Genomic DNA, 12,157 nt, shown 5'->3' on the forward strand with positions numbered 1-12,157 from the left:
TGCATACTGTTTTAAACACATCACATTACTTTGCCCTTCTTACTTGACAAACTCAAAACATGATCTATCAGTGTAAACTTTGGAACATTCAACAATTCATTTCATGTAATACCAGTTGGTTCTTTGTTTCTTAACAAACAAAACTGCAATCAGCCAGCAAGTTTCCACACAAACACAGTCTGAATGAATGTGTTGTTCAGATAGACGTGTCCCATTTATTATCACTATCTTTGACCTAACCAGGAAATTGTTTTTCTAACTGTATAAGTTAAACCATCCATCTAAAATATCAAACCCTGCATGAGCTATGAGAGTGTAAAATAATGGAGCAACACAGTTATAAATAAGGAAGTGATCACTTTCATCATCAAGGAATTGTTTGGGTTCTAGGGAGTTTTATTATTTTTCCTACTTAGTCAGAGTGCAACAAACACATGGAGGTCTCTATTATGCCTCAGCAATATACTGTACCTTCAGTTTGAAGGTACAGTATATTGAGAAGAAGCAGCTTTGCATAAAGGCAAATAAATATCTCTTCTCCAAAGCTATAGCTAAGGGTTTAATACTTTTTTGTACAGAAGTACTATAATGGGGGCTCATGTAAACATGAGTAATATGGTAAATTGTATAACAAAACATATTTTAATGATAAACAAGTTTAATGTTACATAAAACTGCACACAGAAATTAAAAAAAGAATATCAAGAAATGAAATGCAAGTAGACTTGCTTTTATTCATTAACATGCTCATATTATGCTTTTTGGCTTTTTCCCTTTCCTTTATTGTGTTATATATCTTTTTTTGTGCATGTTATAAGTTTACAAAGTGAAAAAGCGCAAAGTCCAACCCAAAGGGACTTACCATCTTCCAGAGAAAACACTGTTCACCAACTGCTCCAAACAGCTTTATTGTAGTCCAGCCTTTACTTCCGTGACAAACGTGCTTCACTTTGTAAAAGTGCTTGCCTAGCTGCTAGCGTGGCACGCCCTTATACTCTGCTTCTTACTGGTTGGTAGTCCTTACCTGGGTACTGCGCATGTTCGACTCCCAACAAAAATGTAGAACAGAAGTGTGATGCCTCACTGTAGCTAAAACAGAGAGCTCAACACACAGGATGAAAAGAGGAGCTGCAGCAATGTGCAGTACAAAAAAATATAGTGTTTTTTGAAAATTAAACCATGTAAACCTATTCTGGTACAACCTTTAAATACAATTATGAACCTGAAAATGAGTATAATATGAGCACAGTTAGATATTTGACTTAGTACTTATATGCACTCTATACCTGAGAATCTGAAGATAAAAGTAAAATCCCCCCCAAACTGAACTATCTCGTCAAGCTTCCCAGTGTGATTGTTTATACATAATATATATAAGATATATATATATAAGCCTTGGCCAGTTTCAACATTTCCTTCTTGCCCATAGGTGAACCCCTACACCCTGCGCTTTGAAGGCACCTGGGAGACCAGCTTTGACAAAAGGATGGCATCCAACGCCTTCATGGCGTGTGGTGTGCTTTACGCCGTGCGGTCCGTCTACCAGGACGATGACAGCGAAGCAGGCGGCGACCTTGTGATGTATGCCTATAATACGAACCGAGCCCGCGAGGAGCCTGTTAACATCGCTTTCCCCAACCCCTATCAGTATATTTCCTCTGTGGACTACAACCCTCGAGACAACCAGCTCTATGTCTGGAACAACTATAATGTGCTGCGCTATCCGCTGGAGTTTGGACCACCAGACCCCACTACAGGTAAGGAGTGATCCCACTGAAAGCACACAGAAACACAGTGTGTGAAGAGTAAATTTTGATTTTAGTCTATAATTGTGAAAAGTTTTGCATTTGTAATTTGGTGGAAGACTAAAAGTGTGCAAATGTTTTCCCCAATTATACTTGAGATGTATAAGTTGGTATTATGGTAAATGACTATCAGAATTTCATCAGTTCGGTTCGATAATATTTGGAAAGTAAAATCCAAATATTAAAATCATTTAATCCCCATTCAAGTTAGCTGAACGCTAAACTGGAAGTAGCCGGAAGTAACCGGCTCGGCCGGCAGAGGTCTCTAGTGCGCCTGCTCTATGGGCTCCAGAATGCCCAGGTTTTTTTTTGATAGATCCATGGCTCCACGCAAAACAATTAATCAACAAAATAAAATAAGACCGTATTTAAGTCCATCTAGAAAAAATTGTGATCCCCAAGACAACACAGTTGGGGTACATCTTGAAACTTTTAGCCAGTGTGTTTAAGAGAGTTGCCCCATAATGACTGTATGCACTTTCACAGTTTTATACCGTAACTGATCATGGGTACAGTTAGGAGACCAGCGTCTGATGATCCAAGAGTTCTGGAGAGTTTGTAAGCAGTGAACAGGTCAGAGATGTAATTAGGAGCTAGGCCATTACATGATTTGTAAACAGTGAGCAATATTAGAACATGAGATTATGAAGAACAACCTTTTACAGTGTTTGGTAAATTATGCTTTTTGCTTGAGCAGGAAAACACTTCAAACTGAGAATGTGCAGAATGTGTTTATGACTGTTTCTTATCTGACATTTGGGTGCCTCAGATATGAAATCATTGCATTTTCATGCTGAGTCATAGCTACAGTAAATAGCAGCTTCTCAGGTATGACTTCATATCAACTTCTCTGTGTCCTGGATAATGAAAACGTCATTCTGAAATGATAAGGGGGAGAATGAAATGAGAACACCACACTGCATTTTGGCAGTCCATCAATATGAGAGGGAGCTTTGGATGAATTGTATATCTGAGCCTCAAAAAGGCCTGTCTAAAGCCCAGAGAGAGTAGAGGCAGAGACACACGGGTGGCGCAACTCACAGTGTGCGTGCTGCCTCTGCGTTTGATCAGTTAGGTTTTTGTAGTTCTGATGTGTTGCGTTTATCTTTACATTAGGTTTGGTTGTTAGTGACGGTGACTTCTCTGATACATTTGATCAATTATTTACTTCTCCCTGACTTGTGATGATGCATTCTCTCCATCTCCTCCCCTGCGTCTCTCATCTCTCTGTAGAGCAGGCTTTGAGAGGCTCAGAAAAAGTCTTTGTCACCCCAATTATCGTCAGGCTAACTTTTGAACTCAACTTCTGAGAGACATCTTAAATTCACATGCATGTGTCCTTCACTCTCTTGATCTCTTTTTTATTGCTTTTGCTGTTGGCTTTTGCTGCTCTTTAACAAATCCCTTACATCCTTTTATAACTCTCTAAATGTCTCTCACTCACTCTGGGTCTCCTTTGTAGCCTCTAACTCTTCTGTTCTCTCTGTATTACTGTTGGGTTACCTCAGGCCCACTGACCACCACCCAAGTGACCACCACTCTTCCAGCCAGGCCCTTCACCTCCAGTGCCAGCCCCTCTACCGCCCGGCCTCTGGCCCCCACCTCACACCCAATCGGCTCCATCAACAAACATCCTGATCTTCGACCAATCACAGCCACTGTGCCGGTCACCCGCCGGTCACCCCTCCCTCCTCAAGGCTCGGAGCCCCATGTCTGTGAGGCCAAGCTGGTCCGTGGTGTCCAGTGGCCCTCCACTCAGAGAGGAGAAACAGTAGACCGCCCATGTCCCAAAGGATCTCTAGGTGAGGACTTCTGCATGTGCATTTTTTCCACTCCACAAAACAAACATGGGTGTTTCATGTTGAAGCGTACTCACACGGTTTGTCCTCCATGCATGTGGGTGTTTGTGCGTGCAATATATCTCTCAGCATGTGCCCAAGTGATCAGCATGTTTGTGCTCTCACACTTGTTTTTTTCCACTGTTGTCTTCTTCTGTCCCTGCGTTGGTCCCACCAGCAGGCACAGTCCCAGAGGACTTGCAGATGAAAGCCCGTCCTCCACAAATGAAAGGCTCATCTCCCACAGAAACAGAGCTGATTGAAAGTGGCAAATAATGAAATGAAAGGGTAGACAACACAGGCTACACCTCCCTTCATGCTGGTTTCTATACCTCGAAACATGCAGCAATCAAAAAGCTATCTTTAGTCACAGGAAAAAAAGACATCTCCCTCCCACTTCAACTGCTTTCGCTGTTTCTGTATGTTCTCTCTGTGAATGCCAGTAACATTAAATTAGCAGCTGGCTTAATTGCCGCGTCTTGGCAGAGCTCACAAACCCAATCTGTGGTCGATGGAGGAGAGTATAGAGAAAAGCAGGAGAGAGGAGAAAAAAATCTGTGTGAGATAGAGAAGAAGGGGGTATGAAATGCAACACCACATCTGCTCTGATCCTTCTACAACTGTGAAGCGTTGCTGCATTGTCTCTGTCATCTCTGCTCTTCCATTCTGCCTCTCTCTCTCTCTCTCTCTCTCTCTCTCTCTGTCTCTTTCTCTCTGTCTTGTCTTTGTGACTTAATGTTGGTTATTTGTGTTAGCAGCGGCATGTAGACCCTTTTCTGCTTTTATCCCTGTGTGGTGTCCTTTCTCTGAACCCAAGTAAGTAGTAAAATCTAGCTGGAAATGAGGGTTGGTGGAAGGTGCTTCCCATTAGGTGTTTTTATTTGACAGTGAGGTATCATACTTGATGTCTTTGGTGTGTGTGTGTGTGTGTGTGTGTGTCTCTGTGAACACAGTAAATGTTGCTGCATGTATTCTTTTAAACCGTTCCTTTTAGAGCATGAAAGCCTGTTCCGCCCATGCCGTCTTCTTCCTCTTCTTTCACTTTCTCATTGCCCTAGACTACATTATTGAACCTTTTCCACTTCTGACCCATTTTTTACTCTACCTCCTCCCTCCTTCTACCCTCTCATCTTCAAACACTTTGAGTGTTACATTTTTAAAATTCATTTAATTCCATCTTTCTTAAAAATAAAATCACACTTCTTTGCTGAGCACACTTCTTGTGCTCATCCCTCTCCTCCACACGTTCCCCTTTAATTGCAGACACCTAACGCTTATTATCTCTCCATTACTTCATCCTCCTCTGTTTTCTCTCCCTCTGCTTGTCTCCAGGCATAGCTTCGTTCCAGTGCTTGGTGGAGCAGGTCATGTGGAACCCACGGGGTCCTGACCTGAGTAACTGCACCTCCCCGTGGGTCAACCAGGTGGCCCAGAAGGTGAGACCGGGAGCCGTACCCCCTGGCCGTGGGTCTGTCCCTTTCCTCTGCCCCACTGCCCCATCCATCCTCCCTGTCCACCTCCACACAAACATTAACATATCTCCAAGGCTGGCCTGATTAAAATACAGACTTTTTTAACTGTCCCTTCATTACAAGGCATCTGCTCTTGACACTTAATTAACTATTTTTTTCCCAGTAATATACTTTAATCACAGCTAGGTTAAATTATTTTAAAAAATCAGGCTTAGGGCCTAAAGTACTCTGCCACTTCAATTTCTCCATCATAGTCTCATATAATGCATTATACCTGTGCAATAGCTTACCATCATGGTATCTAGATGATGCACAAGGATTATAGTAACACAAACTGTGTTTCTATATACACTGTAGTAATTTGATCAATCACGCTTTGGTCAGAAATTCGATTTCAGTCCATATAAATGTGAATTAAAAGTAAGCTGGTTACACGGCTACATTTCTGCATGTGAAAACCCTGATTATTTAGACATGCCTACACTTGATCAGCTTTCTTAAAAGTTTTTTAAGTGTGTTCATGTGCCTGCAAGGGAAAGCAGAATCACAGTGAAAAGTAACATTGTTGGAAGAATCCATTATACCTTTTCCTTTTGGCAAAAATCAATTGCAATTGCAAAGTGGTTGCTAAGAGTGTGATTTGCAAGTAAAACAGCACTAGGGAGAACAAAAAGTTCACTATGTGTTCTACAAGGCCCATCTTTGTTTACAATGATGTGAAAGGGGATGATAATAAAGATCCTTTTTTTGGAGGGGGTCTGGGAGAATGCGATTGCCAGACAGGGAGTTTTTTGTTAGTATTGAGACTAACCCGCTTTGAATATGATGCAACTAATTAAACCAGTATCACCCTTATACCATCACTGTATGTAAACATGTATGCTTTTGTGTGTGTTCACGTGCAGATAAAGAGCGGCGAGAATGCTGCCAACATAGCTGGAGAGCTGGTGAACCACACACGGGGCCGGATCCAGGCTGGAGATGTCAGCTCGTCTGTGCGACTGATTGAGCAACTGCTGGACATACTGGATGCCCAGCTTCAGGCCCTGAGACCCGGAAACAAGGAGTCAGCTGCACGAAACTACAACAAGGTAGAATAAAGTGTAAACACATGCATAAGCACACACACACACACACACAGACACACAAACCGACACTCACACCTATATTTAATTCAGGCATTAGAAAAGGATGCTGAGGTTAATGCGAATTTCCCCCCCTAGTGCACATGCAAGGACGAGTGAGTTTTTAATTTACATTTTTTTGTTTAGCTGTTTAATTCCATGCTTTGTTTTCTTCCTTCCAGCTCCAGAAGCGAGAGCGGACCTGTCGGGCCTACATTCAGGTAACTTTTCCCTTTTCTCTTCCTGCTTTACATGCCTGTGGAGTAGGACTGCTCTGTGACTTAGAATAACTGGGGGAAGATAAATCCTTGAGTAGACTAGGTTTGTGGATGAGATTCCTTTGGCTCAGTGCTCTGTATTATGATTTATATTGCCTTTGGAATCATTACTCATAGGATATTTTTTTCAAAGAGCAGTGCAAGTAAGTTTTGGGATAACTCCTGGCAGACGTGTGTTGGTATAGTATTTCCCAGAGCAGTGAAAGCTGATTTGTCTTTCAATTGCTCCTGGTGTACATATGTTTTGAAATATGGGTTCAGCTAATATGGAAGTCATCTGTCTTTGACATAATCTTAGCTTTGTTGGACTGTGATTGAGCCTAAGTGTATAATATTGGCCTTTGCCTCATTGTGTCTCACAGTAAGGTACAATATGTGTGGCTCTGAGAAAATGTAATTTGTTGATAGCACTGTATGAAAGGCAACAGTTTGTGTTACGACACCCTTCTGCTCTTTTCCAATATTTGTGCAATATCTCTGGTTCTGAGAAAGCTGTAATCTAATATCATGAAAAAGCCTTGTGTATGCTTTTCTGTAATGATGAAATTCAGCGCTCTGCAGCACACAGTCTTTTGTGTATCTTGACCTGTCTGCAGCATACTGTAATATGACACCACATCTTCTGATCGCTGTTGGTGCAAGATGAATTTAAAGGCTGCTGTGTAGTATGTAACTGACCATTGTACTGTAATCTCAGTACTATTCAGAGGATGAACCAAAAAACCTTTTTCTTTTGTAGCGGATAGATTGCAATCTGATGCTAAATTCATTTTGTTAACAGTATTGCTCCTTATTCCACACAGCAGTCAATCCTTCATTTTGAGAGGCCTGAGCAAGAGAATTACATGATTCATCAAGCAGGCTGCTCCAATAAATTGGATAGCTGATACAACCATCAAAATTGCCATTAAATGAATTGTAAGTGTGAAATAGAAAGGTAATATGTCAGACATAGCACAGTAATAAATGTAGTGCACAGGAGTGGTGAGTTTCTAAGAAATTATAGGTGAATCATGGTGACTTTGTTCTTTAAATTGGTCAAGTTATATGGTCTTACTTAACAATCAGTATGGTACAAAAAAGAGTAATTACCAAGGAATGGGTGATAAACAAATGAAGAACTAACTGATAATTACTGAATAGCTAATTAATAGCTAATAGCACTTCCTGAAAATGGCGAAGAGACTGTCTCCAGAGTGTCTAATGATTAGTTACTACCGTAGATATCTGGGAATCTGCATACTAATTTTTTTAATTCATTTTTCCCAATTTACTTCCCAAATTGTGTACTAATTGGCACAAAACTAAAAACTAATCATTACTACTATTAGGGACATGTGATTTTGTGTCCCCTTGTTTGCAGTAGAATATCATAATGAATAGTTGCTTGGAATGCATCTTTACTTCATGATTATCTTACCATTACTAACATTTTTTGTGTCTCCTCAAGTAAAGTAGAGCAAAAATCCTAGTGAACTGAGAAAAAGCTACTAAAATTAAGTGGGAATGAGCTATTAGGTCTCGAATGACACGAGGAGGAGAAAGAATAGTAAAAAGATTTTAAAGATAAAAAAACATTATTATTCAGAGCAAATACATTATCTTAAATATTCACATCATAGCTGTAACTATGTATGAACGCTTCTTGGTTAGTTCCTGATTTGTTTGTTATTCGTTCCTTGTCAGCTACTCAGGATTTTGTGTACCTTGTTGTAAAGTAATGAATGCTTTACCTCCTTCATGCGCCAGGCGGTAGTGCAGACAGTGGACAACTTGTTACGCCCCGAGGCCCTGGAGTCGTGGCAGGACATGAACAGCACAGAGCAGGCCCACACTGCCACCATGCTACTGGATGTCCTGGAAAAGGGAGCTTTCCTGCTGGCCAACAACATGTATGGGAATCGCTTTTCTGACCGAGCGCCCAGCATTGGTAAGAAAACAGTATTGATGGTTTTCCTTATGGTGGATGTATGGATGAACCACAATTTGTGGAATTACACCTCCAGGTCGTGACTCTAATTTTCTCTTGGGTGTTTTTTGCATCTTTGACAGAGGTTTTCATAAAATGTTGTTGCGTGCTGTGTTTCCACCATCAGATCTCGAGGTGCATGTTCTAAACACAGAGATGGACCTGCAGGACTTGTCCTTTCCACAGAACTATGCCAGTGACAGCACCATCCAGCTTTCAGCTTCCACTATCAAACAGTACAGTCGTAACGGTCAGCAGCCCTTTCCCCACCCCATCCTCACCCCAAGGCCTGAAAAATTGTACTGTCCTATGCAGCCCACTCTTATGTTTCTTTTCTATTTGCATTTTCATGCAAGCTTAAAACAATCTGCATGCAGTTGACTAAGTTATTGGTTCATAATAATAGGCTAATCAGATTAACAAAAGTGCTGAGACAATTTCTTTTCTTGATGGTTTCTTAACAGCAGTCTTAATAGAATAGCTGGGGAGGCGTGTAGATTACAATCGGCCCCAGTCTGACAGAGCAATCTCAGCACTCCCTCACTTCTCTCTTCCCCATTCCATGCTCTCGCTCCGTCTCTTCGCCGTCTTATCCCCCTCTCTCATCTCTCTTGTTTCTAACCCCCCTACCCCCACTCCCTCCCCCCTCTGTTATCCCCTTCTCCATCGTTCCCCTCCTCCCTCCATTGCCCCTCATCCCATACCCTTTTCTGTTTTCTGTCTCCGCTCGGCTCTGCAGTGGGAACGAGATTAGAATGATTGAAACAAACGCACATGAAATATTCATATGGAATAATAAGAGATCTGTGAATGCTTGAGGGATGAATGTTCCATTGCCCTCCACATTAAATCTCGCTCTCTTCCACCAGTCAAAATGAAACGGTCCTTACCATCATTCTAACCTTCACTAACTCTCCCTCTCTGTCTCCCCCTTGCTCACACTGTCACTCACTACTCTCTATCTCCGTCACTCTCACTTCCATTACCATATTATTCCCCCATTTCTGTATTTTTTTTCCTTTATCGGTTTGTCTGCATCCCCCTTTTAATATAACTCCCTTTTTTTCCCCGATTCCTTTTCTTTTCGCTCTTGTTCTCACGTTCTCTCTCTTTCATTCCCTTTCTCTTCATCTGTCTGTGTTTCTCTCCCTCAATGTGCAGGACAAGTCAAGGTGGTGTTCATTCTTTATAAAAACTTGGGCTCCTTCCTGTCCACTGAGAACGCCACAGTGAAGATGGAAGTGGATGGGCTGAGCCACGATAAGAAGCGCTTGGCGGTCAACTCCCATGTAATTGCTGCTTCCATCAACAAAGAGTCCAGCAGAGTGTTTCTCATTGAGCCAGTGGTCTTCACACTCAAACATCTACAGGTGGCCTAATTCAGTCGCTATCATGTCGCTAATTTTCATTCTGACACATAGACTCTGTTCAACATTTGCCATCATCCCTCTCTTTGTTTTTCTTTTTCCACAGTTGGATGATTATTACTCTCCAAATTGCTCCTTCTGGAACTACTCGGAGCGTTCCATGACAGGCCAGTGGTCGTCGCAGGGCTGCAAGTTGTTGGACACCAACAACACACACACCACCTGCTCCTGCAGCCACCTCACCAACTTTGCCGTGCTCATGGCTCACCACGAGCCTGATGTAAGTGAGCAAGGGCGTGGCAGACATATGGTTAAAATGGAAGCCAAGTAATTTATGCAGGCGTTCATTCGTGCGAGCATTAGCGTTCGCTCACTCTCAGTCACACACCCTCACACACATGCACACTAATGTACCCTCTCAAGGCTGACAAGCTCTTTGTTTTGAATTTTCTCTTTTCCGTCGTTCACTCCGACATTCAGGGAGGCACATGCTTACAAATTCATGTCCTGCTACTTCTAGCTGACATTCACATGAATTTGAATGTCATGTATTTTTTTCAGGACGTCTTGTCTCTTGTCTCTACACTTTAGCTCCTTGCATATATTTACAAATATTAAATAAAGCAATTTTGCTCTTTCTCTCCCCTCCCCCCTGTTCTGTCTATCTATCCCCCTTTTGTTTCTTCCTTCCACTGTTCTCCCATCTATCTCCCATTCCACTGTCTTGTCCTATATTTTCCACTTTCTATTTGTCTGGTTCTGTTGTGTATCTGTGTCCCTCTGCCCTCTGTTTTTATCCCAATCCCCTCCAAACTCTCAACTCCCCCCATCTTTGTTTACGCGAAACTACTCGGACCTCAGTACCAGGGGAGAATGCATGAACTGATCCTGTTTGTGATCACCTGGGTGGGGATTGTCATCTCCCTAGTATGTCTAGCCATCTGCATCTCCACTTTCTGCTTCCTGCGGGGCCTGCAGACTGACCGCAACACCATCCACAAGAACCTCTGCATCAACCTCTTTATCGCCGAGTTGCTCTTCCTCATCGGCATCGACAAGACAGAATACCATGTGAGTTTCAAGCCACGTTAGCCTGATACCTGCCAAGGTTGTTGGGTTCACTCGCCCAATAGGGCTTTGCTTGTTTTCTTGGAAAGGAAACACTGCCTCTTTAAAAAAAAAAGCACTGCACTACATCCCCTCCTTTAAAACTTATGAAAGTGAATCACTCAGTTTTTGTATTTTCCAACTTGAAAAAGACATAGTGTTATAGCATAACAAGTGACAACTTTTTTTTATTATATTAATAGTGACTGAAACTAAAATTGAGGCAGTGTCTCATTACGTTACTCTATAAAACATTTACTGCACTGAGTAATGAATAACCACTCAATAGTATGCACAGAGCCAATCACCCAGGGGGCAGCTTTTAATTTTTCCTCTGTGATGTCCAAAACTACTTCCTGATAGTGACTTTGTTCTGTCCTCTCTGGTTTTTCAGTCAGTTATATGCCTCCATCTTAACTGTTTCTCCTCCTTCATTTTAATATTTTTATTGGTCTTCCTCTTCTTCTCTCTCTCTACTCTTTGCTCTTGCTGCTATCCTCAGATTGCCTGTCCCATCTTTGCTGGCCTTCTGCATTTCTTCTTCTTGGCTGCCTTCTCCTGGATGTGTCTGGAGGGTGTGCAACTCTATCTCATGCTGGTGGAGGTCTTTGAGAGCGAGTACTCCCGCAAAAAGTACTACTATCTGTGCGGATACTGCTTCCCCGCACTGGTGGTGGGCATCTCTGCGGCTATAGACTACAGGAGCTATGGAACCAAGAAAGCGTACGTGTGAAGAGAGGTCTTTTGCACCTGCAGATTGAGAAGTAGGATTATGCTATTCCCCCAGCTGGAAATGTAATATGCAGTGCTGTGTGAATGGCTCTTGCACCTCCCCATGGACTGGCTTTTCTGAACACACTTAGCCAAAGCCTGATGATTAGCCTTCATAAAATAATCCGCTGAGACAGGGAAATAGTGTGTGTATGTCTGCCTGTGTGTGTGCGTGTGTGTGTGTGTGTGTGTTGTGTGTGTTTGTTCGTGAGGTTAGTTGTGTGTAACTCTCTCTTCTCCTTTGTGCCACTCCAGATGCTGGCTGCGAGTGGATAACTACTTCATCTGGAGCTTCATTGGACCCGTTTCATTTGTTATTATGGTATTAGCTTTACTGTCAGATAGTATTATTCCCCTCTGTATGTTGATATCACCCAGTCAAACTAAAAATATTCCACCGTGCTTGCTTTATGAGGCTATTAACAG

The 12,157-nt window shown here is 42.2% G+C and overlaps 1 protein-coding gene across 4 annotated transcripts in view; it reads left to right on the forward strand.

The window, feature by feature from the left end:
- Window positions 1–12,157, forward strand: part of adgrl1a (adhesion G protein-coupled receptor L1a) — a 102,034-nt gene that overhangs the window by 76,818 nt on the left and 13,059 nt on the right. For all 4 annotated transcript variants that reach the window (XM_035997092.1, XM_035997091.1, XM_035997093.1 and 1 more), the window contains 12 exons: window positions 1,430–1,757; window positions 3,314–3,607; window positions 4,976–5,079; window positions 6,021–6,206; window positions 6,422–6,460; window positions 8,267–8,447; window positions 8,614–8,736; window positions 9,648–9,856; window positions 9,960–10,133; window positions 10,715–10,924; window positions 11,463–11,683; window positions 11,987–12,053. In XM_035997092.1, coding sequence (XP_035852985.1) covers window positions 1,430–1,757; window positions 3,314–3,607; window positions 4,976–5,079; window positions 6,021–6,206; window positions 6,422–6,460; window positions 8,267–8,447; window positions 8,614–8,736; window positions 9,648–9,856; window positions 9,960–10,133; window positions 10,715–10,924; window positions 11,463–11,683; window positions 11,987–12,053 — 2,136 coding nt within the window. The remainder of the gene's footprint in view (window positions 1–1,429; window positions 1,758–3,313; window positions 3,608–4,975; window positions 5,080–6,020; window positions 6,207–6,421; window positions 6,461–8,266; window positions 8,448–8,613; window positions 8,737–9,647; window positions 9,857–9,959; window positions 10,134–10,714; window positions 10,925–11,462; window positions 11,684–11,986; window positions 12,054–12,157) is intronic.

This window comes from Sander lucioperca, chromosome 21 (assembly GCF_008315115.2).
Source record: "Sander lucioperca isolate FBNREF2018 chromosome 21, SLUC_FBN_1.2, whole genome shotgun sequence".
NCBI classification, from domain to species: domain Eukaryota; kingdom Metazoa; phylum Chordata; class Actinopteri; order Perciformes; family Percidae; genus Sander; species Sander lucioperca.